We start from the raw sequence: 27,326 nt of genomic DNA on the forward strand, positions 1-27,326 counted from the left end.
CCTCTGGGCTCCAAGTGTCCCCAGCCATGGTCTCGCTCGGTGCCCCAAACCCACGGGCTGGGTGCCACAGTTCCCAGATGAGGGAACTGGGCGGGGAGAGGCAGTCAACTGCCTAAGAGCAAATGGTTGACAGGGGGTAGACTGGGATCTGAACCCAGGCGCTGGTTCCAGGGCTGAATGCCACCCTGGCTCTAAATGACACAGCCCTGGGTTTCACCTCCACTCTGCCCAAAGGTCCTCTGTGCTTCGCTGGCATGCAGCCCACCCTGAACCGTCTGGCAGAACTTCTGCCCATCCAGTCCAGCTCATGTGGCCCGGTGGCACCCACCTCTCAGGAGGGGCTTCCCAGACAGGCGGGCTCTCGCACGATCCTCCTGCAACCCCCGGGAGGCAGGGCCAGCCAGACGAGAGGGCCCACAGCACGTTAGGTCCAGCGAGACAGCGGTCGTGGGCTGCAGCTTCCCCCCGACCCCAGGGGGACCCCACCATCTGACTGCTCTGGGAGAGGGGCTCCTGCATCCCAGCCCCCGTCTGCAGGCTCATCAGGACCACTGACACCCTGGCCCCCCGGGCCCCTCTCCTCACCTGGAGCGTGGAGGCGACCGGCCGCAGAGGACGCTGCTCCTCCAGCTCCAAACACGCAGGGAGGCTGTGCCCCGGCGGCAGCGGGAACCTCCCTCCACTCCCAGGCCCCTGGCCAAGGTGAATGCCAAAGCAAGGGGAATTCCAGGCGCGGTGCAGGCCTCTCCCAGCTGGGCCTTGTCCGTCAGGGCACCTTGGCCAGAGGGCAGCTGGGAAGGAGGGAGGCCTCCCCAGGGTGTGGGGCGGGCAGGCAGGCAGCGCCAGAGGCTGCAGGAGCTGCCTGTCTACGCGGGACTCCAACTGTCCAAGTGTCCAACTGCTGGGACACCGAGAGACCCAGGGAGGCCCTGCTCTCCAGGATCCCACCACAGCCCCACCCCCCGCAGGCTCTGCCACCCAAGACCCTCCTGGAAGTAGCAGCCTGGTAGCCCGTCATTGCCAGGGACCACCCCCTGGGCGATGCCCCCTGCTTTCAGCACGAGCCACACCTCCACGGCACAGGGGCAGCCCCTGGACGCAGAGGAAGCTCGGTGCAGGGGTAAGAACACAGGCCTGAGGCCCTCCGCAAAGAGTGGACACCCCCTGCCCCCGCCACCCACGGGGAAGCGTTTCTCTGAGCAGCAGTGTTTTCAGCCATAGATGGAGCTAGAGCCTCGGCCACGGACTGCGCTGAGGATTAAGTGGGCTAATGAAGCAAAGTGGCAGCTCCACGAGGACCCCCCGCAGGAGCCCAATCAGCGTCTGGATGCGGAGTAACGATCCCCCTCCCCATCTCATTAGGCCCCGACCCAACTCCTGGCCAAGGAGAAAGAGCACTTATTCACCACCACCACCAGCGCGCAGGAGATAAACCCCTGCCAAGGCGACCAAAGCCCTCTCCATCAAGCTCAGGGTTTCAGGGCTTTCCGTCAGGACTCAGTGTCCCTGGCTGGCACTCTCAGTGGGCTGTAGGATGCTTGCTGTGCACACATCAGGGGAGCAAGCAAAGAGTGGGACGCACCGGCCAAGTCCACCAAGAGCAATGATGGCACGTTGCACCAGCCTAAAGAACTCTAAACCGTGACCTTGCTGCCTGTGGGTCTGTGCTGCAGCTCGCGGTCTGCAAGCGAGACTGTGTCTCAAAGTCTCAAAGGACAGAGGACGGCCCTCAAGCAGGGGACCCGGGAGAAACGCAGGTTCTGGTCCCTCCGTGCACTGGCCATGTGACCTTGGGGCCATCACTGCATCTCTCTCGCGGGATGTCCCTTCTGTAAGATGACATCAGCAGGCCACGGCAGCTCTCGCTCTCCTCGGCCAACCCCGGACCACCCTAAACACAATTCTACAACATGTAATCAGTCCCAGGTATGTAAGAGGACGGGTTCCCAACAGTCAGGTCCAGCCAGGTGGCCGACAGTATGACACTCACTGCAAACCAAGAAGAAAAGGACCAACGACACACTGAAAATCACCAAGACGCACCCTGGACCCAAACTGCATCTTCCCTCCTTTGAGCCCCAGGGGGATACCATGTGCCAAACTTTCAGCAGGAACAAGACACTGGAAAGACCAACGGGAGCGGGAGGGTGGCGGTGCAGGGCACGCAGGACAACCACCCTGAGACAACAGACTGAACAAAAACCTGCCCTCTTCCTTCTAGAAAGAAGGTGGCTCAGAGGGGCTGTACTGGTTCCTGTGCAGGGAGGCGCACCCAAGACCCGGCAGAAACAGGAACTACCTGGCTGATGCCTGCAGCAGGCACTTCGCCCAGGGGTGGGTACATTTCAGATTCTCCCTCACAGAGACCCAGCAGCAGGCTGCGGAAAATTTCAACAGGTTTATTCCACTCCTCCACAGGCAGGTCCCTAACCCCCTGGGAAGGGGAGCGAGGCAGAGGCAGGGTCCATGCCGGCTCTCATTCTCAATCTTCAATGCACAACAGAAGCAACTCAAAATACTTTAAAATACCAGCACAGAGTGGTACGCCTTCTCTCCAAGATTCTGACGTCACCGGTCCTGGATCTGGTCTGGGCATCCAGATTGGTAAACCTCCCCAGGTGATTCTAATGTGCAGCCAAGGTCAAAGACCACAGCTGTCCGTTCTAAAACCTCGGGGTCGAGGTCGCAGGCCTCTCCCACAAACGCTTTAGGAGCAGAAAGGCCAGCAGCCCGAGCCAGGCAGCCCTTGCTGGAGACCAGCATCCTCACCCCAACCCCGCCCAACCCGCCATCAACCTGCAAAGGGCCATCTGTCTGGGACAGAATGCAGGGCCTCTGCCCAGCCCTGGCTGGGGCATACCAAGTGCCCACGCGCTGGAGAAGGCGCAATTGTGTTCCGTTATTTGATTACCTGAGGCATGTAAACAAAACATGATATTATACGAACCGGGGGGGGCAGGCACCCCAAGATCATTTCCTCTGGGACATCTGAACTACTAACGAAAATTTTAAAAATGCTGGAAACCCTTTTAACAATCTCTTTAATGGCAAAGGGCTCTGAATAAAGGGTGATGCTTCCAGTGGGCGGCCAGATTGGCCCCTGCTTCCCCCAGAAGGTCACTGGAAAAGATTGTATTTTCTTGTGAATCTGTCTTTTGTCGGAAGGAAGCAAAACATTTCAGTCTTCCCATCTGGGTCACCGCCTCTGATCCTACGGTAGATACAGAATCCAATCACTCCTTTAAAAAAAAAAAAGTGGGGGTGCTATGGAAAGGGAGGGCAAGAGAAAGAGGCAGTTACAACGTCTACGTGTCCCCGTGGTGTTAACAGACTAAACAAAATTTGTGTTTTGAGATAAAACAGAACCCTGTACCTCCACCTCCTGAACACACCAACCAACAGCGTGCTGTATGGAGAGCAGGCAGGCTCTGCAGCCAGACACACCAGAGGAGAGCCACCAGATGCTTGGCCTTCCAGCTGTGTGGCCCTGGGCCAGTTACTTGGCCTCTCTGAGCCTGTGTCTTCGGCTCTAACTGCAGGACGGCTTTGAGAATTAGAGGGAGCATCTGCAAAGCCCCCGGCCAAGGGTGAGCTTTCAACCACCACTGGGTCCTGCTGTTGTCCTTTGAATAATCCACACCCACCTGGGCTCAATGCCGCTGCACCCTCTTTGTGGGCCTGCATCCTGGGCTCTTGGGAACCATATTACACCAGTACAGGGGGGAGAAGCTGGTTCTTTGTTTCATGGGAGAGCGAACAGAGCCAGAGCAGCCAGGAGTTGGCCTGCTCCTGCGTCCTGGGATCAAATGCGCTGTTTACCGACCGCCCACTGCTTTCAACTCCTGAGAGGGGCCAGTGCAAAAAGTCCCTCCGGGGACTCCGGATGCCTAAGGGGTGCTGTTGTTTCCGTGACAGTCCTGCACAGTCTGGCCGGGCGGCCCCCATCCCCCCCAAGGCAGCTTCCCGAGCAGCCCCCACGGCAGGAGAAGAGAACGGTAAAGAAGCGGGGTGCCTGTCACACTTCTCCGTAACCCCTGACGTGATGTGAAATTCTACAAGGTAGACCCTTTGAAATGCAAAATCTTCCAGAGTCCTTCAACTGTGTTTTTATTTTCTCGGGTTCCTAAGACTGCTTTCAGACCCACCCATCAGCATTTCCCCTCTCAATCAACCCACACTTCACAAAAAAAGGAAGAAGAAGAAGAAGAAGATGGAAAAGGAGGAGGAGGAGGAGGAGGAGGCAGCTGCAGCAAAGACGTCTCTGTTTTTTGCAAAAGCTCAAGTATCTCCAGTTGCTGCGAGGGGAAAAAAAAAAATAAAAAGGCCTGTCCTCCGCTTCAGCCTCCCTCCAAGACAGCCTGAAGCCAAGTTTCCTCTGGAAGATTTCCTCCCATCCTAACCAGCGCGGCACCAGCTCTGCTGCTGCTCAGGATCTCGGAGGACTTGGTGAAGACCAGAATCCGGGGGGGCCCCCCCGTGACCAAAGTTCGGGAGGGCGAGGACCGGCACCACCAAAACCACAACCCGCAATTTTCGAGGCCCAAACCTTGATCCCAAACTGCGGGCACAGGAGGTTTGGATTAAACATCAAACAAGAAGTTACCTTAAAACAAAGTTGTTTGGCAAAGAAAATTACTTCACCATAAGAAGAACCCTGGGGAACGGTAAATTGCTTTTGAATATAGACTTTGCAGTGGCGCGGGTCATTCATCATGGTAATGTAAACTGCGCTAAAACAAAAAATTTTCTGAGCAAGTCTCCGGGCACATCAGCATATCTAAGCCGCTGGGTTTGTTTCCAAAGTTCACATCCCGGCACGCAATGAAACTGCTGTTAATGGGGTCAGCTATTACAGTGCAGTCCCCGACCTTGGGCCATAATAAAGGTGACTCAGCCGTGTAGAAAGAACCCTCATAAAGTTCGGCAGGAAACAAACATAGAAATTAATCACAGAAAGAGAGTCAATGATTTTGGAAAGTTTATTCATTGGGCAAGTTTAAACAACAACTCTCCCTGGACGATGAGACATCTCGGAGAGGGGCGGAGGGAAACCAGTCAGCATTCCCCACGGCACCCAAGTCCCTTTGTAGGGCGCAGGGCGGGACGGCAGCTGGACCAGGCGAGCAGAGTGGAGCCCGGCAGAGTTAAGCTGCGCTGAGCCCCGCCAGACCCGGCCATGTGCTTCGTGTTGGCAACAAACCGGTCCTTTCAAGAGAGGAAGAGGCTGACAAAAAGGACAGCTGCAGCAAAGCAAGAAGCTGAGAGGCAAAAACCTCGAAAAAAGCCCTGGGTTTGGGATTCTCTCAAGTCAAAAAAAAAAAAAAAAAAAAATCACCTCCGGGGTTTGCAAGGGCTAGTTAATCTATTAAAGTGTCCCCCTTGCTGGATCAATTAAAGAGAACCTCGGCACATCTGGTTTCCATCTAAAACCGAAACCTGTATTATCAGCATATTACATAACAAATTATGCCTGCAGGTTTCTTTTATTACACATCAGAGAGGTGTGTATAGTGATGGTAATGATGGGGGCTGTGCTGATGTATTTGCTTATTTCAGTCTTTTTTTTTTTTTTTTTTTTTTTTTTTTTTTAAGGGCAAGAACAAAGTTTTCCACACAGCACGCAATTCAAAAAAGTCGCACTGCCTGCATGAAACATCCACAGTGGGCCCAGGCTCCGTCTTGAGGGCCCACAGCATCAAGCAGTGGGTAAGGGCGTGCTTTTTTAAAGAGCAAGGCAAAGATACACCAAATTGCTCCGAGGCGTCCTCTGCTGCCAGCTCCCGGATTTTACACAAGGCTTCCTCCTCTCCAGCCTCCTGCAGGGGAGGAGAGCGGGCTGGCCTTTCCTGAGCTTCCATCATGGGTCAGGCGCCTGCTCCCTGAACCCACCTAAGGGACACCCAACCCACTAGGTTCCTAGAGCACAAGGGGGATGGAGAGGCAGGCAAGACTGGAGGAATCAACAGGGGAATGAAGACTCAAAGGAACGGAGAGAGAGCCTAAGAACTAACTACAGGACTTCCCATAATATGCCATTTAACTGTAGCCACCACGTTTACAATAAGGTATCGCCAAGCTTTTCCTCAAAGAATTTTATGAACTTCTAAAATGCTACTACATGCAACATACCCGAAGTTGAAAACAGAGGAAAGAAACTGACTGAAAACATCATCAATCAAAACAGTGGAATGCTCTACTTGTTCTGCCAGCCTTAGGACGTTCAAGTCCACTTCTTCAGCAACTACACTGCTGGCTTTTATTTAAAAACTTGTCTTTGATGTTTAAATGATTGCACAGCAACATCACCTTCTCATGGGAAAAGAAGTCCTTGAGCAAAATTACTGTTGTTCTCTGGAGGGGCATTTGGGAGGAAGACACAGACCTGCCCCGTGGCTCTCCTTCATTTTCTGGACTGGAGCAGCACCCTGGGAGCTGGATCAGCAGGTTCCTAGGTCTGCAGCATGGCTGGCAGCATCCAAGTACTGACGCCAGGTCAAGGGCTACCCATCCTGAATTCAAGACGCAAACTTTCTCCCACTAATGCAGGCCTACCAACTAGGGCAGATGGCTGGGTTTTTGTTTCTCTAGTTATCCTTATCACAGCTAAGGAAAAAGGGGAAAGAAAAGCAAGAAACCCCTACAGATCTGCAATTCTGTATCAGAACTGTAACTGAGACAAGTTACTGTTAAGTAGATAAATTAAAATGAAACCAAAACCTGGCCAAGTCAGGAACAGTGAGTTTCACCCAGTCTACTAATTCCATTCCTTCCCAAGTCCCCAAACCTGGTGGCATCTTTTAACCTAGAGTCCAGGATCTTGAGCAAGAAGGGATTCCTCTTCCAGCCAGTGGGAACTGCTGGGAACACATATGCTAGTATGTCATTTGGAAGTCTGCTAATATGTTGTAAGCAGCACAAGACGCTTGCCTGGCTTCCCAGGCCAATAAACAATGCCGTTCCAACTCCTGCGGCAGTCAATAGAAAACAGTCCCTTGTCTCCACCATCCAACAATTCAACAAACATTTGTTCCTGTTGAACAACCGTAAGCCTGACTCCATCTGCACCCGCTCCAGCAAGGCGAGCGTGGTGGTGGTGGTGGTGGTGGTGGTGATGACGGCGGCGGCGGCAGCGGCACAAATGCCCTGCCCAGGATCCCGGGCCCGGAATGCAGCCCACCGCGGGGGCCACTTGCCCAACACCACCGAGTCCGGAGACTGTAACGTATGGAAGTCTCGGAGTGTGGCCTATAGGAGGCAGAATCCCATTCATCAATTGCTGCAAAGAGCTGTTCTTTGTTCACCATCGTACGAAGTACAGTACGTGTTAATGAACCCCGGCGGTCAGACAGAGGGAGCCTGCTTCAGGGGGCGTCGGGGGGCGAGGGACTCGAGCAAGTCGGCTCTGGAGACTCGCCGGTGCTCTGCCGCCCCGTCCCGAGCCACCAGCATTGTTCCCCAAGTCTGCGGGCGGGGGTGGGGAACTGGGGGGTACCCCAGAAGCCACTTGGGGCAATGCAAACCGAGGGCCCTTCCCGGACTCTGGGCGTCCTCCCCTCCTTCGTCCCCGCCCCATCAAGAGAAAGCCCGAGCGGAGAAACCGACTCCCACGGGCTTGCAAATCAAGGGCTGACAAAAATGTGACTCGACCAGTGTGCCCGTGCCGGACGGCCCTTCTCGCCATGTGCAAAAGCCACGCCGCCGGCGCACGGCCGCCCCCCGCCCCGTAAATCCCGCAAGTCCCCGCCGAGGCCACCCCGGGGGCTTCCCCCGCCCGGGACAGATTGCCCTCTCACCCCCAACGGGACCGCTCCGGCTGATCCAGAAGCCGCAGAGCCGGCCGCTGAGGGTCCGCATCCCGGGGGTGGCGGACGCAAACTTCCGCGAACAAAAGAGTTGTCTGCAAAGGATGCGGGAACTTCGAGGCGAGCGGGGACGCCTGTGTCCCGGGGCTCGGCGCCTCCGCCACTGCCGCGAGCCAGGGCTCAAGTTGAGACGCAGAGAGGAGGACACCCCCGGGCACAGCAGTCCCCGCGCCAGCCCCGGGAAGCGCAGACTTTTCCGCAGGGGCCGGGCTGGCTCGTTCCCCTGGCTGCGCTCTGACAAGTCTCACGCATGCACCAGCGGCGACTCGGCGCCCCAAGGAACCACCCGCCCCAACGCGAAGCAAGGCGGAAAAAAAGGAAATCGGCAAGATAAAAATAAAAATAAAAGGGCAAGCCGAGCACACACGCGAGCTGGGCTCCCTCCAGCTGGCTGCCGGGGCGCACACGACAGGGACCTCCGCTCAGGACCGGCCCCCTCGGTCGCCACCGCCGCCGCCCGGCCCCGGGTCGCTTACTGTGCGCGGCAGGGCGCTCCGGGCGCGGGCCCCGCGCCGTCGCCGCCGGCGCTCGCCAAGTCGTCCGGGCTGCCCGCCGCGCGTCCGCCGCGCGCACGCTCTCCTGCCGGCGCCGAGCGCTTTGTACCGAGCGGCTCCCAGGGAGGAGGAAATCGACTTGTCACTTCCTGAACTGTTTGCAACTCGTCCCTTTAACCGGCCCCGGCCAGGCCGCCCGCGCCCGCCGCGCCCGCCGCCGCCGCGGGGCCGCCCGACCGCGGCTGCGTGTAGCTGGGTCCGGCGCTCTGCGGGCGGCGTCGCGGGCCCGGGCGCTCGGCGCGGCGGCGGCGGCGGCGGCAGCGGCGGCGGCGGCGTGCAGGAGCCGGGCGGCGTGCGGCGGCGGCAGGCGAGTGTGCAGTGCGCGCAGCCGCCGGTGGGCGGGGAGTGGGGGGGCCGCGGCGCGCCGCCGGCAGGGCTAGAGGGCGTCCTGCGAGCCGAGCCGCGCGCCGAGCTCGCGCCTGCGAGGCCCGGGAACGCGGGAAGTAGCCCCGGGTCCCGGGCCCCGGGCGCGGCGCTGCCGCCGCCGCCGCCGCCGCCGCCGCGACTGCCCGGGCGGAGAGCCAGAGACCCCGCGGCCGTCTCCCCCCGCCCCCCTGCACGAGCCGGGATGAAAACCCCGGGCCGCGTGGACTTCAGACGTCCAGCTTCCGGGTTGTTGGGGTTTTGAGGTTTTAAAGAAACGACCATTTCAGAGGCGTGCTGGGCGGCAAGGGAGGGGGGGACCGTATTAGTGTTGTCACACTTTGGGAAAATAAAGCGCTACTTTCCTAACTCGGGGCGCTGATTGCAATAAAGGAATGTGTACTTCAGAAGCCACATCCAAAATATATGCAACTGGTGAAGGAAGGATTTGTGGTTGCTAAGCAGAAGCAGAGCATGTTTAGTTCTGTAACTTAGGATGTTGACTTAAGTTCAGGAATGTAACCCTGATAGAATAAGCAGAGTATTTTCATTGTGCTGCTCACCTGGGGGAGGGGGATTGTTTTCCTTGTGAAGTGAAGCCCTAGATTTCCCATTACTCCTTCCTACTACTGGTGTATGTTATTTTATTGACCTTGTATCCAAAAGGAGATTTTTTTTTTTTTTTTGAAGAGAAGGTTTTTAAAAAGAACTCCCTATGCCTGTTTTGTGTTCTCCTTTGCCAAAAAAACAAAACACCTCATTACTTTACATGGATTGTGTCTGCGCCATTTGAATGGTCCTATTCATAAATCAGGAAACTTTTTCTGTGGCTTCTAGGAACATTTAATTGGTTTTAATCCAATGTTTCAATCCCGGTATCAAACATAAATGAACAATTAACTTCTTGAGCTTGTGCGCACTTGGGAAACTATTATATTTCATGGCTATTACTAAAATATTTCAGTTTCTCATCACACTGGACCCATTCTTCTTCAGGAAGCCACAAGCTAACATCTCCTTTCACACTAACTACATACAGCTCACTCCAGTGACTTCTGTTCTAAGATCCGGATGGACAACACTACAAGAGTGTAAGTATTCATTCTAGCTGATGACGTGGGACATGATCAGTTCATCCTAAGACAGCCAAAGCGAGCTAATGTGCAGACAACTAAGGTACCAATATCCTTTACCCATAAACACTGCTTTTAGAACATGTATCAAGGGCCAGTGTTGAAAGAAGCAAGAACCAAGTCCTCCTAGATGGAACAAAGAAAGGCCTAAGGGATCATTCGAGAATGCTGCTACATTCCCCCGTGCCATCGCATCACAGTGGCACCTCAGCCTTTGAGAGCTTTAAGGATATAGTTTAATTTACTTTTTATTAGGAGGCCTAGAGTGACTCCTGCTGGCAAACATTCAGTTTATTCCTGCAATTACTAGTTCATCAGGTCAACTTAAAAAACAAACTTCACAGGTCCCAGGCCTGGAAACAATTATTGCAACCATTATTCTTGTTGCTTTCAGGGTGATTTTAGTCTCACAAAACTCCAAGGATTGTGGTTATGGCAAGCTCCTTTGCTGTAACACCTCCTTTCCAACCTAAAGCAGCCTGTTTTTCTGGTTCTGAGGCTTTCTTGAAAGTGTACAAACTAAAATATCTGTTTCAAGAGTAGCTGAATAGCTATTTCTCATTTGAATGTTGAAAGGCTAAATATATACATGAAGGCCTGTGTCACTAACCTTCATACTGTGGGCACCTTCCCACGTTATGTATTAAATAAAGTCCCATTTTTTTCCCTACTTTTTAGGGTTATACTACATAGTTCTTTATTATAAAAAGCCCAAACCCAAAGGTTGAATATTACAGTTGCTCAATTCCGAAGAGTAAAATATAAACTCAGTCAAACTCTGGATTTAAAACGATGTAAAGTACAATCAGGAGAACTTTTGTTTCACCCTAAAAGGTCAAAAACCAAATCAAAACCAGATTTAGAGCACAATCAGACACCTAAATGCAAAATCATAGGTCAATTTGGGAATAAATCCACAAATAATCTAAAAGTAATTACCTATAACTTTTCCATTATCCTCAACCAGTATTAGTCTGGTTAAGCCACAGAACACCCTGGGAAGTATAAACTGTAGGGTTACATACCGTCTCACTCCAAGACCGCTACATGAAACCCAGGGAGAAAACAGCAATACTGGCATTCCTGGCTCCCCTCAAAGCAGAACTACCAAATGAAGGAATGCCCGTGTGCACGGTATGTACCATGTGTCCCTTCAGCACTGCCTGGCACATATAAACTGAGTATCATTCTATACTAGCCAGTTTCCCCATGCCAAATTTAAAGCTCTTAAGCAACAGGAGACAATAAGGGTGTATTTTCTTAAGAAAAGGGTGTAACCAACTATAGCCTGTATCAACAAGCTAATAAAAATATTCACCTAAGCACTTCTGTGCAGAGGAGGTAAAGACTGGGGTTTGATATGCGCTAAGAAATGTCCTTGGGAGTTCCCATTGTGGCTCAGTGGTAATGAACCCAACTAGTATCCAGGAGCTTGCAGGGTCTATCCCTGGCCTCGCTCAGTGGGTTAAGGATCCAGCATTGCCATGAGCTATGGTGTAGGTCACATTCTCAGCTCGGACCCCATACTGCTATGGCTGTGACACAGCTGCAGCTCTGATACAACCCCTAGCCTGGGAACTCCCATGCACTGCAGGTGCAGCCCTAAAAAAAAGAAGAAAAAAAAAAAAGTCCCTGGTCGTTAGCGGGTGTTTTATTTTCGTGCCTTTATTTTTTTTTATTTATGTTTTTGGCCACACCCAAGGCACATGGAAGTTTCTGGCCAGGGATCAAATCTGAGCCACAACTGCAACTTACGCCACAGCTGCGGCAACGCCATATCCTTAACCTGCTGCACCATAGTGGGAATTCTTATTTTTGTGCCTTTGGAATCAGATAAACATGATGTTCAAACAACAAGGAGCTAAATTTTGAAGTTTGAACAACTATCAGTCAATACTATTCAGTTTTTCCCATCAAATCTGTCTGTACCTATGATGGTAAATAGAGTTCAGCACTAAAAAATGGTAAACTGGTTTGTTTCTGAGAATAATATTCTTTTCAGACCAACGATGTGAGTGAAACAAACATCAAACGTGTTCTCAATTGGCCCTAACAGCAGTATGCAGATGCATGTGTATTAACCCCATTATTCAGCTCCCAAAAGCCACTGCCTCTTTGTCACAACTGCTGTATTAAAAGCCAGTCATTCACATTTCACACTGTCCTTTCTACATCTGAAAAGATCTTTTTAAAGCAGAACCTTTTAAAATTGCTCATAATAGATGCTGGGAAGACATATCACCTGAAGCATTTTCAAAGAGACTGCCTACTGAAAACAAGTTAGCAAGATACACTTCTTCAAAAACTATGCGAGGGTTTTGGTTATAGATGCAAGCCAAAAAATCTGAACCTACCATGAGGGCCATTTTCTTATGCAGATCTTATTGAGAAAACTAAGTTCTATAATTGTTTTCCCACAGCTATGATCCAGCTATAACTAACAGCCCTACCTACATAAGCATGTTATGACATACTAATCCTTCCGACCTTTCCTTTCTGCTTTTTTTACGTTCTGTCCTGAAACCTTTCCACCGATGAAAATGAGTCAGCGCTCTGGCTGGAAGCTCACATAGATCTACATACACAGACACAGAAATCTTTCTCCCATGGACACACACCTTTTAAAAGAGGTACTCTGGATCCTGAAGACAGTTATTTTTTGATTCAAGAGCTAAGTAAAATGAATTTATTTCCACTGAAGAATAAGCAAAGCAGTGAATTTAATGATACCAATCTAACTCCTTTGAGTCAAAGTGAGAGTTGAAAGCAGCTTGAAGGGGACGCCTATTGAAATGAGCGCATGTGGATCTGCACAGCTTTGTAACCGAACGTCTAGCACCATTGAGGTAAGAAGCATGCCAGCTGGGACCGCATTGTGCACCACAAAGTGTGGGTTGTAAGCCTGAGTCCTGAGCACAAACCCTGGTTTCCAAGTTGGCAGGTGCTGAAAACACAGCAAATGTCACGCTTGCAACTCATTGGGTAGAAGGGCTCTGCGTAAAGTAATGCGAAAAAGAACAGAGCAACAGTTAAAACTTATTTCAATCTGCTAATGCTTTTTCTGTGCGAAGTTAATGGTAGCTACTGGTGTTATGAGCTAAAAGAAAACTCAAGCATGAAAAGCAGACACTGAAAAGTGTATACATGGTATATATGCAAAAAGAAATGTAATGAAGTATATCTACATTCAAAGTTAGCGACATGCAAAACTTACCAAACCTATTTGGAATATTTTAATACTAAGATTTAAAAGCATAATCAATTCTTAGCGTTAGCCTGATCTATTCATGATCTTAGCTGAAGGAGACTCTAACTAGTATCACTGTAACCCATAACCCAGTCTGCCTCAGTTACTCCACCAAAAACACAGCTAAAACAAGTGACACTATTTTCACATTACCATACATTGAATTTTATCTAGAAACTATTTCAACAGCACACCCAGACAAAATGTTTATGTTATTTTCAAGCGGAAACTATTTCATTTTTTTCTTAAATATTCTTTAGTGAAATTCAGATTTAGTATTTGAAACATAAACCCCAAATTTAATTTTGCTATCAACTATCTGCCATACAAGTCACTGCCTCAAGAAAAATCGATTTTTAACTCCTCTCTAGTGATGTGCTCAAAGCTACCGCCATCCTGCCTATTACCCACGAAAGTACAGGGAAACTGAAACTAGACACAGTTCGTGACTTCACAGAATTGAAGTAGCCAATCCGAAGACTGAATCCTCTGGAGCCACAATATCAAGAAGACCAAACTAGTCTCTGGCCCTGGCGGTGGAGCCTCCCTGGGAGCAGCAGGAAAAGCAGTTCTGCTTGTGTGTTATTGCATCGCTCTCCTCGGCACCCTGGTCATCTTCTGCGTTAACCAAAAGCAAGGATGTTTATCAGACCCGTTTCTCCTTGTAAGAGGGACCAGCCTGGCCTATTTTGTCCTAGCATCCTGCAGCTGACCTGAAACAGAAAAGAACTGATATGACTGAGAAGCTGGCTTGCTATTTTAAATACTATTTTACATCTCCTTTTAACTTTCCCAGGGAAACAAAACAAAACCAAGTTATTCAACCACTGAACTGTTAAACTCCCTAATGTGAAGTAGTACAGCTCTGAGTGTGTTCTATCCTGACAACGTACATCATGCTGTATTGACCTCATCTCTGTAGAACTTTTTTAAAATGGTTCAAAGACTTAAGATCTTTTGAGATTAGTTAGAGAAAATGACACTGCTCTGGCCAGCATTTTTATAGTTATATTAAGCATTCCGAGCACTGAGATATTCATTTAACCACCAATAAAAAGGTTAAATAAACAAATCTGAAAACCAACTGTTTTCTAGACTAGCATAAATGACTGATTCACTGTACTCTACATACTATACTGTCAGTTCCAGGATAAACCGAGGTTGAATCCGATAAACTACTCGTATTGCCCAACATAAACTTTAAAACGCCACTTTAAAGGTACTGCAATTCAACTTAACAGCAAGGAAAATAAACATGACTCACTGATCAAAGAAATCAAACCTGGAGTTTCCGTCGTGGCGCAGCAGAAACGAATTTGACTACGAACCATGAGGTTGTGGGTTTGATCCCTGGCCTTGCTCAGGGGGTTAAGGATCTGGCATTACCGTGAGCTGTGGTGCAGGTCACAGACATGGCTCAGATCCCGCACTGCTGTGGCTGTGGTATTGGCCAGCAGCTATAGCTCCGATTTGACCCCTAGCCTGGGAACCTCCATATGTCATGGGTGCGGCCCTAAAAAGCACCCCCCCAGGGAGGTCCCGTCAGGGCTCAGTGGTTAACAAATCCGACTGGGAACCACGAGGTTGTGGGTTGGATCCCTGGCCTCGCTCAGTGGCTTAGGATCCGGCATTGCCATGAGCTGTGGTGTAGGTTGCACGGCTCGGATCCCGCATTGCTGTGGCTCTGGCATAGGCTGGCGGCTACAGCTCCGATTGGAACCCTAGCCTGGGAACCTCCATGTGCCACGGGTGTTGCCCTAGAAAAGGCAAAAAGACAAAAAAAAAAAAACCCAAAAAAAAGCCCCCCCAAAAGAAAGAAAGAAAGAAAGAGAAAGAAAGAGAGAGGAAAAAAAAAAAAAAAAGAAAGAAAGAAACCAAACCTACATGAAGCGAGGTATAAATCAATGATAAAAATCTTAGCCCACAGCCTCCTAAATGCCCAGTCAAAGACCCAAATCCAGTCAACAGCACGTCAAACCTGCGGCGTGGGCATCTGGAGAATCTGCGCTCAGTGCCGCGCTGGCTGTCACTGGAAACACCGCCTTGGCGTTGGGGCCTAACGAAGGAAGAAGGCGCGCCACAGCCTTGACCATTTGTTTTCGATTCAAATGCATCCACATCAACATTTTTCCCACTATACCGACATTTATTACCAAATCATTACCTCTTAAGCAGAAAATAATCTTCAACCGGAGGAGTATTCTCAGAACCTGCCGAAGCCCATCATAAAGGACACTTCATGAAAATCCAGCATTACGCTATCTGGTCCTCACGTCTGTCTTTCTTTTTTAATGGCCGCATTAAATGTTCCCCGGCTAGAGACTGAATCTGAGCGGCAGCTGTGACCTATGAGGCACCTGCAGCAACACCAGGTCCCTTAACCTGCTGTGCTGGCCAGGGATCAAACCTGCAACTCCACAGTGACCCCAGCTACTCCAGTCAGATACTGAACCCACTGCACCACAGCAAGAGCTCCATGGTCCTCGTTTCTGCAAATAACCAGGTGCTTTCAGCGCCAGCCCTATCTAGAGACGGAAGGAGGAGGCGCTCCACAGTGTGATTTTTTAAGAGGTTCCCAAAGGCCCACTATCCAGACTTGCCCTCCTACCTGTCTACCACTCACCCTCCTCTCTTCACTCATCCACTCACGCCTGGAATGCAGATGCCTCACATGGAACCAAATTCATTAACATGATGCACCGAGGGTTAAAATCCTGAGCAATTCTACATATTAGCTCCAGAGGAAAGACGGCTTCCTTGGAGAATAGAGTATTTGACATTGGTGTGTGCTAGGAATCATACGAAGAGAATTTATTTTTCTCTAATATTCACAACCCTATTATGTAACGTCTACACAACTGCCTCTCCCTCCATTAAGTCGAAGTGCTTCAAAAAATGTACTGAAGGGATGGAGTTCCCGTCGTGGCGCAGTGGTTAACGAATCCGACTAGGAACCATGAGGTTGCGGGTTTCATCCCTGGCCTTGCTCAGTGGGTTAACAATCCGGCGTTGCCGTGAGCTGCGGTGTAGGTTGCAGATGCGGCTCAGATCCCGCATTGCTGTGGCTCTGGCATAGGCTGGCGGCTACAGCTCTGATTCGACCCCTAGCCTGGGAACCTCCACATGTCGTGGGTGCGGCTCTAGAAAAGGCAAAAAGACAAAAAAAATATATATATATATACTGAAGGGAAACCGACTTGAAAGAAGTATCTACCATCCATCAGGCACTTTGCCAGCACCTTTAAAATATTGCGATTTTCCTGAGGGCATAAGCAGCTACAGGACACACTGACAGTAGCCCAAAGAGGTACAAGGCCTAAGAAGGGAAGGCCACGTACTACACTCAGCCTGGGCCTGTGTGGCTGAGAAGGTGGAAACCTCAAAGCCCGGCCGTTCAAGCGGTAAAGAAGGCCCTCTGTGAGCGTGCAGTGAGTGTGTGTGTCTTGGGTAAGGAAGCATCAAATGAGGGAGATCCCTCGGGTTATCACGATTGCATATAAAATTACGGTGGGGCTAAACAAGTGGATGTAAATTGTAATTGTTAGATAAAACATCTCTTTGCTCAATGAATATAAACTGAGTTATCAAATATGTATCAGAGGCAAATCAGTACTCATATCTAAAGTTTACCAATTAATGTACAAAGACCTTTTAGAGTGAAAAGCACTCATATATTTTTTCATATGCATGAACAGATATCTTGGTTTAAAAGAATCATAAAGTGACCTAACAAATGATATTTAGCTAATGGAGTATTTAAACTCCCCATATACAGTGGAAATCTATTCTGTAAGCTTTCTCTAAACCTCAGATCAATTTCGGCGGTTACTATGGATTGAATGTTTGGGTCCCCCCAAAGTTTATTTATGTTGAAGCCCTAACACCCAAAGAAACGGTATTTGGAGATGAGGCCCTTGGGAGGTAATCAGGGTTGGAAGGAGTCATGAGGGTGGGGGCCTCACGATGGGACTGGGGCCCTTGTAAGAGACACTCAGGAACCTGCCCCGTGGTGCAGGGCCAAGATGTAGGTCCAGTTCCCAGGTTGACACAGGCGGTTAAAGGATCCAGCAGCTATGGCACAGGTCGCAACCGCGGCTCAGATCGGGTCCCTGGCCCATCAACTCCATATGCCGTGGGGCAGCCAAAATGAAAAAAAGAGAGAGACACTCAAGACTTATAAGAGACAACAGGGAGTTTGCTCACACACACAAGCATGCACAAAGACAACCTGTGACCACACAGGGAGATGGCAACTCCTTACAAGCCAAGAGAAGAGACCTCAGAATGAAACCTACCTTGCCAGCGTCTTGATCTTGGAATTCCCAGGCTTCAGACTACGAAAAATAAATGTCTGTTGTGTTTGAGCCACCAGTCAATGGCAGGCCAAGCTAATACAGGAGCAGAGAAGAAGTTTAAATACCACCTACTACATTCTGGTAAAAGGAAAATGACCTGCCTAGGATCCAGTCATTTTTTTCCCCAAATTTAATATTAAAACAATCATTAATGACATTTATCCTATTACTTAACAGATTTTAAGGACAAATTATCTGCTACTACAAAATGAAAAATAAATAAATAAATAAATTTCGAGGTCAGAAAATAACCTGATAATGCATCTGTTGCAAATTAAGTCATTCATCAAATGGACTTAACAAAATGCTCTCTCTTAATTCTGGCGATGTGATGCGTTTATCATACAAAGGTTCCAGGAGGAAACCTCAGCTCACTAAATGAACACCTTCGGGAAAGGGCAGGAGGTCACAGTGAGGTTCGGCACATGGCACAGCGCTCCTGGTTGAACCCCGTTATTTACTCTTTCATTAAATGAGAACCACAACAATTGACACTTCCAACTACAAAGCCATATGGAATTCCATCCTATCTCTCTCTCCTTTTTTAATTTAATTTTTGGCCGAGCCATGGCATGTGGATGTTCCCAGGCCAGGGACTGAACCTGTGCCACTGCAGCAACCCAATGCCACTGCAGTGACAATGCCGGATCTTTAGCCTTCGGTGCCACAAGGGAACTCCTCTCCTATCTCTTGAACAAACTATATTATCAATGATTTGACCCAACTGGTTCTCTCTGTACAGAATCAGAGCTTTCCTTCTAGACCTTTTAAGGTTTCCAGAGGGAGTAAACAGCTCTGACCTGTGTGTCTTGCTCATGACCGAATCTCAAAAATCAACAAATATTATTCTCATTCAAAAAATAGCATGAAAGCAGTTTCACTGAATCACAAATGGACCTCACAGGTCCTATTTATCAGTAACACAACATGTAGTTTTCACTCACAATTTCAGGTCTTCCTTCTAAAACTTGCATACAGCTCTTTAATTCAGCCCCGTATGTTTTATTAAATACCATATTATGATTTTCCCCATTCAGACTCCAACTATCCTTCTTCCTAAGGACATGGAAGGAAAACCTAATTAGTGCTGCTCCAGTGCATCTAAATTTATTTCATCACAAAAATCAACAGAACAGGGGCTGGATGCTGTCAGAGAAGGGCATACGGATATGGAATGTCAACTGCTCTTTCCTCTGCCCCCCCCCCGCCCCGCCCTCTGAGTCCCAAGGTTGGAAATCATCCTAAGTTGTTTTTTTTTTTTTTTCAGCCAGGATGTACTAAAATTAGATGGGAACAAAGGACTGACATTTCCATATTAGAGGAGGGGTTAGGAGGAAAATGGGAACTGGCAGCACCCACTCTCTTCTGCTTTTAGCCTCTCCATCCTGTCTACTCCCTCACCTTTGAAGCAATAAGGAAGGGAAATAGCAGGGGAACTACAACTATCCACCAGCGCTTCTATTCCGCTATCATCACAGAACGATAAACCGCTTCATCTGTAAAGACGTTAATGAAGAATGATGAAGATACTTCACGGTCCCCGTATTCAACCAGAGTATTTTCATATTTCTCTCTAAGCGCCTCAGGAAATATCCAGGATTGGCTCATTGCTGGCTCATGTGTAAATGTTTAGGTGTCTGGGAAAACAACTATGTTAGATTTGCTTTTCTTAAAAAGCTTCTGGAGAGGATGCACACTAAAGCCCACTCCCTAGTATACTTATCATTTCCTGATGCAGTAATAACAACATATACTTTTAAATATTAATACAGAAGAATTTATCATTCCTTCAGGAGGGATCAATTATGAAAAAAACTATTTTTTTATATCTTCCTCCAACAAACTAGAAAAGTAATTTGCAAATACTTTAAGGCACAATTGATCTCTTGGTTGTAAGTCTTTCTTACAATGGCATCAGCATGACAAAAGCACATTCTGCCAGCCTCTACATCCCAGTGTTTGAAGTTCTACTCCATAAAAGCAGGATATTGATACATTCATGTCTCAAGAATTATGCCTATCTTTTTAATTTGGTTTCTCTGGGCCTAAACCACAGGTCCATGCACTGACAGCTCAGAATGCAGTTAGAGAAGCCCTTTTAATGATTCATCTAATGCACTGTGTTGTAAAGATTTTTAAAACTCAGTAAGTACCAACTCAAGCTCTCTTTTTTTTCTGGTTACTGGAGCCCATCTTGACATCTAAGCTGGAAATGAATGATCTTTCAACAACACTCCAGGGATTTTGCTAAGGTCATATTCAATCATTCATTAGGCTTCTTACCCCTCGCTTTTCAGAGTTCCATTGTAGAGCTGGTTTTATTCAGCATTTATGTAGCCTGTGGGCTTGGGTATTTGTCTGCTTAATGTTGAGTTTCATTTCTATGCCCCTAACATAGGAATCCATCAATTGACCAAAGAATTTCAAACTATTCTTTTACTTTTCTAACAAATTGCATGGTATGTATGAAGAATAAATTAGCATTCATTTTCTTCCATTAACTGTTAATAAAACATGCTCATGTGCTCCCCCTTCTTTTAAGGACATCTCTGTTTTCTGCCTAGCCAAGAGAAATGACAGGGTTTTCCAATTTTTTTCCCACTATGCAACTGTCCTTCAACTCACACACCCCTCATCCCCCACAATCAAACTCTAGGTCACAGGCAGCCTCCCTCCAGTGAAGTGTACCAGACAAAACTCCTTTCAGAGCCCATCAACAGCCCCCCAGCACACACACACAATTAGCTAAAGAGGTTACTACAGTGGGACACAAGATACTTGGTCTCTTGCTCTCAAAGCAGACGGCTGTCTCTGGAGCACATACACGCTAGCTCACAGTGCTAAAAATAGGAAATCAAACCCAAGTCTCCTCATAGCAATAGAATGCAGACCTAGACAGCAACTAATTCTTCACATTTATATATATTTTCATTGTAGGTTACTAGACACACACACACACAGTCTATAAAATAAATAAAGTTATTTAAGAACACATAAATCAAAGTCTATTTACATAAGCAGGAATACTCATTTCTTTGCATATAAATTTAAGAACAATTATTTCAAAGCCACAGGAAACTTAATTACTCACAGAGGTTCTTTCAGGTGTCTGTTATGCCCTGGATGAACATGAGTTAAGGTCAACAAATAGTCCTGCATTACAGTATCATAGAAATTTAAAAATAAATACTAAGTGAATCAAAACATATTACTTATACAAAGACTAAAAATCTTTCAGGTATGTTTATCTCCTTTCTTCTCCCAAAACAAATGGAAAATTACATGCATATTATAGATGAAGAAAGGCAACCTCACCGCTACTACAATGGGGAAAACAAATCATTCAAGGACAGTCTGTACTTATTTTAAAATGGCTTTTAGTCAAGCTGCCAAGAGCAGCGTCAGGTTTGAGTCTCAAATGCGTAAATGTCAGTCCCAAAAAGCAACTCCAACTTGTGCCCCTGGCTTAAAACAAAAGGATGTGAAAACTTTCTATTTGCTAATTGGTATAGCTCATCCATTCAGGCCTCCAATCCTTCTGGACTTGCATATGCACTTCCTCTACACAGAAGTGGCCTGTTATGCAGCAATAACATCATCATGAAAAGCAACAATTCTGTGCGGGGACCCAGAGAGAACTCTCGTTTGCATTTCAAACCGGTTTCCTCAAAATAAGGGTGTCTTTTGATGAAGTAAAATTACACTTCCAACTTCTTATCTAGTTAAAACAGTGTTCATCACCTAACTTACTGCTCCCTCTTATAACTGCGTGGTAATTTCTTTCACAGTTGCCCACATATTCATATGACCTAACAAAAAACTAAGTTTAGTATTAATGTCTTTATGACTTGTTTCAGTAACTTGGGGACATTTACTGGCCTGGTTTTTAAAGTGTGGTATCATTTGAAAATACTAATAATTCACTATTAGCATTTTTGGACCTTCCATTTGTTCGGATTTCAACGTGAGAGGCTGGCTTCCAGCAGGATTAAACTGAGAAGAAGAGCTGACAACTCCACTTCCTAACCTTACCAATAGCTCCATGATTCCCCCCAAAAGTCCCACATCTCTGTGCAAATGGAACAGACAGACCCCCACAAGAGCGGCTCCAGGAGCTTTTCAAGAAGGGCCCACTCCAAGTTATTAGTGAATCAAACCAAATGGCTCGGTCTGGTTGCACAGAAAGCCTATTTTGTGCCTTTGATGCTTTAAAATAACACGTACTTAAAAATTCAGAACTCTAAAAGTACTTACATACTATTACCATATTTAAAAATCAAAAAATGTGAAAAACAACAAAGATCTCCTCAATAAATTGTAAAACTATATGTTTCTGTGGTTTAAGATCACATGTCTAATTTATAAAATCAATATAAATAATTTTACATGTTTAAATCACATATATTTTAATTTCTCACTTTTTACATATAAAAAATTAAAGTTTTTCCAAAAATATCAATTGTGTTGAACATTTATGTAAATATCTTCAGTTACCGTGTGCAAAGCAGAGAGTAATCTTAACGGTTAATTAATGGTGATCTCAAAATCCAACCACCCTTCTCCTCCCCCGTCCCACACTGGTACAAAAAATGAAAAGAAAAAGGATGTGAGGCTAGACTTACTCCGTACTGGAGCATCATCTGCCAAACAAACAAAATTCTGTTAGTTTTACAGACCAAGAGGCCCCAAAAGCTGAAAATCATAAAAATCGCATCACTTTTTAAAAACCTCATGTGCGACTCCAATATTAAAATATTAGCCCAAATACAAAATGGGATTAAGTATAAAAAATAAGACTTTCTCTTTTCAAAAATGTCCATAAACAAACTGTCTCTCTAGCCAATCAGCCCCTACCTAGGACACCTGTATGGCCACAGCCCTGAGGGTGTATATGCTTCCCCGTCAAACTCCCCCGACCTCCTGCAGAGGACATCAGGCAAGTCTTTTGAGAGAGGAGGGAGATGGGAAAAGGGGTGAAGGATGACTCACGCTCTCACAGGCCACAGACCAGCCGTCACTACAGAGACGGTGCGAGCCCAGCTCCGCCAACGGAATTCTCTGTGTACGGTCCCAGTCCCCAGCTGAACTGCCAATGCCATAAAGGCAGAGACCTAGACCCGGGAGCCAGTTATGCTGAGAATCAGACCCAGAGGAGAATCTCGACCCCCACCGTGTCCTAGCTACCTGACATGTGGAAACAGGAATAAGTAATACGTGCCTTGAGAAGACGCTGAGGGAATTCAAGGACTTACTAAGATAAAATAAGATGGTGCGCGCACAGAGCAGTATCGCTTAGTCATCCGTCCTTCTACTTCCTATTTATTCCTCACGTGTAAGACCATCAGCCACAAAATACAGGCTCAATACATACTTCTTGATCAACTGATACATTTACCTGGTTTTGTTTAGTTACATACATTAGGGCTGGAGGGTTTTCTCAGGTATTAAATTATTAAAAAAAAAGAAAAACCACCATTCAGGAGTTCCCATTGTGGCTCAGCAGGTTAAGGACCCTACACTGTCTCTGAGGCTCGATCCTGGCCTCGCTTAATGGGTTAAGGATCCAGCATTGCTGCCAGCTGCGGTGTAGGTCACAGATGTGGCTTAGATACAGTGCTGAGGCGGCCATGGCCTAGGAAGCAGCTGCACCTCCAACTGAATCCTCGGCCCAGGAACTTCCACATGCTGCAGGTTCAGCCATTAAAAAAAAAAAAAAAACCACGCTTCAACCCAAAATATCATAACTATTATATTTAATAATAGTGTAATAAAACATTAAGAAAGTTAGTGGCTTATTATTCTGGTCCTGGAATAGTTTGGTCAAATCTTCATAAATAGCTATATTCAATTCAACTTTACAAAGGCGTAAAAATCAAGAATACATGCTTTCTGAAAATTCATTTACTGCTTTAAAGTTTGTTCACTGTTTAGTAATTACAGGAAATTGTTTTAAATAAGAAAAAAATTTACATCTCAAATATAAAAGAAAATTTTAAATTATTCTTGATCTCTAGAGCCCAACCACTGACATGCTCATGTCATGATTTTTTTTTTTTACCAACCCACTGTATCTATTCAACATGTGCATCCTGTGTACTTACTAACCCTTTATCTGCATCTGCATGTTCTATGTCAGGTTTACTTGGATGTGGAGCTTCTTAAAAAGGCAAACTGCACTTGTCCAAGGAAAAGTCTCACGTTTTCTGGAAAACCAGGGCTGCTACACTGTTCCCAGATCTGCCTCCAAAGGTGAACTTAGGTGTCGGCAGCTCTTCGAACAGCTCAAATCCTGTCAGACAAAATGAAAGTACTTTTATTAGGGACTGAACCCCACAGTTAAGGGATACTTTGTTAACAAATGTACTTTTGAACGCTGTATAAAACTATGGGATTCCAAACTCTAAACGGTGACGAAATTTCACTTCAGATTTTCAATTCCACTACACATGTACAATATGTATATACACCCAAAACCACCCTGAAATGAACAAGGAACAGACAACATCAAGTTGAAAAGGCTCTCTATCCATCCCCTACTCCCTCTACTTCCCATTTATCACCTCTCCACTCTGCATCTTCTTTAGCCTCCTTTACCATCAGGCTGTAGGAAGCAGCTCTCATGCGCTGAGGTCTTACCATATATCAGGCATTGTTTTGAGTCCTTTATATGTAGTAACTCAATTAATCCATATCACACAAATAAAAACACTTAATACAGAAAGGTTAAATAATGTGGAAATAAAATGAAAAAATCCTGAAGTTCTCATCATGGCGCAGCAGAAACGAATCCGACTAGGAACCATGAGGTTTCGGGTTCGATCCCTGGCCTCACTCAGTGGGTTAAGGATCCAGCATTGCCATGAGCTGTGGTGTAGGTCGCAGATGTGGCTCGGATCTGGCATTGCTGTGGCTCTGGCACAGGCTGGCAGCTACAGCTCCAATTAGACCCCTAGCCTGGGAACCTCCATATGCCGCAGGCGCGGCCCTAGAAAATACAAAAAAATAAAAATAAATAAAAATGAAAAAATCCTGGAGGATGGTGGTGATGACTGCACGACAATGAGAACGTACTTAATGCCACAAAACTATACACTTAAAAATGGCTAAGAGGTAAATTCCGTATTATGTACATTTGACCACAATAAAAAAGAGCTTGGGAATTCCCTCGTGGCTCAGCAGGTTAAGAATCCAGTGGCACAGTTTCAATCCCTGGCCCAGGAACTTCCACATGCCATGGGTACGGCCAAAAAAAAAAATTTCTAATCAAAGACAAAGACCCAAATTGAACTGAACTTGCAAAGACAAGGAAGTAGTAACTTTCAAAGCAGAACAGGGTGGTTTTTATTTTTAATTACACGAATTCAAAATCCTGGGTTCAGGACCAAGCTACCACTTACTAGGTGAAAGATATTCTGGTCAGTATACTTTAACCAGAATCTTCACTTTCCATACAAGAAAGTTACAGCCGTGAATGTCCCTAACTTACAGTGATTTTGCGAAAATCAAGATATGAAAACGTACTGTTCTCCTAAACTATAAAACAAAACGAAAATTTAATGTCTTATTTTGTTTTTTTTTAAAATGAGAGGAGTTTTAAAAAAATAAGATACATAGCTAACTGAACTCTTAGTCAACCATGGCTTTTCCCTCAGTGATGAGACTATTACTTTGGGAGAATTTTTTTTCTTTTAGGGAGAAAGTATCTGTATTTTCTAAGTTTCCATGCCTTGAGCTTGAGCTCAAATAACTTAATAAACAGCAAAAATGCTTGAAAAGATACACGTTACTCTACCAATTGGTCTTTTATACTTTGTTTCATAATCCATAGTCTTAATTAAACTTCACCGATCTCAACAAATAATTAAATATTATATATTCCTTAAAATATTCATTAAAAACTGATCATAAGAAAGCTTCCAGAGAAGGTTAGGCTTTTTAAATAACACCATCTAATTTAGGGCTAAAAAACAGAGCCATTGTGGTGGGTACATGGGTATACACCCATATCTGTCTTCTGAAATTTTACATAAAATATATGTATATAGGCCGCACCCACAGCATATTGAGGTTCCCAGGCTAGGGGTCTAATCGGAGCTGTAGCTGCTGGCCTACACCAGAGACATAGCAACTCAGGATCCAAGCCGCATCTGAAACCTACACCACAGCTCACAGCAACACCGGATCCTTAACCCACTGAGCACGAGGCCAGGAATGGAACCCGAAACCTCATCATTCCTAGTCTGATTCGTTAACCACTGAGCCGTGATGGGAACTCCTGAAATTCTACATGAAATATTTCATAATAAAAATTTTCAGGAGAAAAAGGAGCTGTCTGTATGAATTTTCTGGGACTAATCTTTTAACTCCCTGGACTAACCCTTTAAATTTATTACATTTCAGTAGATAATACGTAAAAGAATTAAAAAGTGGTTGTATACCAGAGATAGATAATGAATTATTTTAATCTATATGCCTATGTGTTGGGGTCACTGGGGTTTTTTTCTGGCCACACCTGTGGCATGCAGAAGTTCCCAGGCCAGGGATCAAACTAGCACCACAGCAGCGACCCACGCCACAGCAGTGACAACAATGGATACTTAACCTACCGAGCCACCAAGGGACACCTGAGGTTTTAAAATTTTTTTTCGTAATGAATATGGATTAGTCTTGTAGTAAGTTAGGTTGGGGGATTTTTTTAAATTCACTAGTTAAAAGACAGTCCTTGGATATCAAATTAGACTATCCTAGTATGTGGAAGATGACTAGGTAATCCTCACCAAAACAAATGAGAACACAACATATTTACACAGATCTAGCTATAAGGGAAAATAAAAGATTCATTTCAGTAGATTCATGAACATTCACATTTTAAATAAGGAAAGAAGCAAAGAACCTTTAAAAATTGGCAAAGTAAGCTTTATTCTATGCAAAAGGGATCTGACCATGGAAGCCAATGTTAAAAGCTAATCACAAGCCCCTCAGCAGGGATGTGTATCCTGTCAGTGTCTTGTATCTAACGCCAAAAACCGCTGCTAAGAGAAGCATGCCTAGAAAATGTCTTCGATTGCATGTAATTATTTCTTTAACGTTTCCTGCTGTAACATTTCCCTTAAATTCTGCACTGAACTCTAAAACTGAACATAAGTTACCAAATGGACTTGGTGGTTCTCAGACACAGACACATTTTTAAGCACTCTTTACCAGGCTAAAGTCTGTTCCTCATTATCAAAGACAGACAAATATGTTTTTGTCTGGTGGTTCCAGGAGTAAAAGAGAACACCTGTATTTAAAAGCCAGGAAAGGAACTTGCCCTACACAGTGTAACTCTGAGCATTTATTAAAACTGTCAAGCTTCAGGAAGAAAGACTATTGATGTGGGGCCTCCAATAGTTCTAAAGGAAACAAATTTAACATAGAAGATAATAAAATTAATGACATGAAATAAAAGACAATAAATCACATATAATTCTTGTTTTCCAGAGGCAACAATAATGAAGCCACAAGCTCACATTTCAAGCCTCAAACACTTCAGGTTTTACATTATACAACCTGCCGAAGCCACTGAACGCACACAAAAGGACCTGCATTCTCCCTCCTCCTGCCTGTTCCCTTACTACCAAAAAGAAAACAAACTCGGAGATCAAGTGCATGCACTTTAGTCCAAAATTCATTTCCCGTTAGCACATGACAACTGCAGTTCAAAACTTAACCACGTGTTCAGCACCATATCATTTCTTAGCACTCCATTCTGAAAATTCCTCCTATTCCTTTAAAAAACTTAACAGGAATCTGAAATGGGTCTAAGGAAAAAT

General features: G+C 46.3%; 2 protein-coding genes across 8 annotated transcripts in view; both read right to left on the reverse strand.

Moving 5' to 3' along the window:
- FAM53B (family with sequence similarity 53 member B) overlaps window positions 1–8,736 on the reverse strand; it is a 117,996-nt gene extending 109,260 nt beyond the window's left edge. For 2 of the 4 annotated variants that reach the window (XM_084995830.1, XM_005671549.4), the window contains exon 1: window positions 8,339–8,736. The gene's annotated coding sequence lies outside the window, so the exon portion shown is untranslated. Of the gene's footprint in view, window positions 1–585; window positions 634–7,793 lie in introns of those variants that run through there. The other 2 variants (XM_013983842.3, XM_021073621.2) reach the window with 2 other exon arrangements.
- EEF1AKMT2 (EEF1A lysine methyltransferase 2) overlaps window positions 1–27,326 on the reverse strand; it is a 72,664-nt gene that overhangs the window by 29,281 nt on the left and 16,057 nt on the right. For 2 of the 4 annotated variants that reach the window (XM_003133220.6, XM_013983850.3), the window contains exon 6: window positions 20,418–23,803. In XM_003133220.6, coding sequence (XP_003133268.1) covers window positions 23,709–23,803 — 95 coding nt within the window. In that variant the 3' untranslated portion in view covers window positions 20,418–23,708. Of the gene's footprint in view, window positions 1–9,598; window positions 13,873–20,417; window positions 23,804–27,326 lie in introns of those variants that run through there. The other 2 variants (XR_014827138.1, XR_014827137.1) reach the window with 2 other exon arrangements.

This window comes from Sus scrofa, chromosome 14, assembly GCF_054392235.1.
Source record: "Sus scrofa isolate SSC_HxYL_T2T_F1_AM1 chromosome 14, Sscrofa_HxYL_maternal_Yorkshire_Landrace_v2.0, whole genome shotgun sequence".
Classification (NCBI taxonomy): Eukaryota; Metazoa; Chordata; class Mammalia; order Artiodactyla; family Suidae; genus Sus; species Sus scrofa.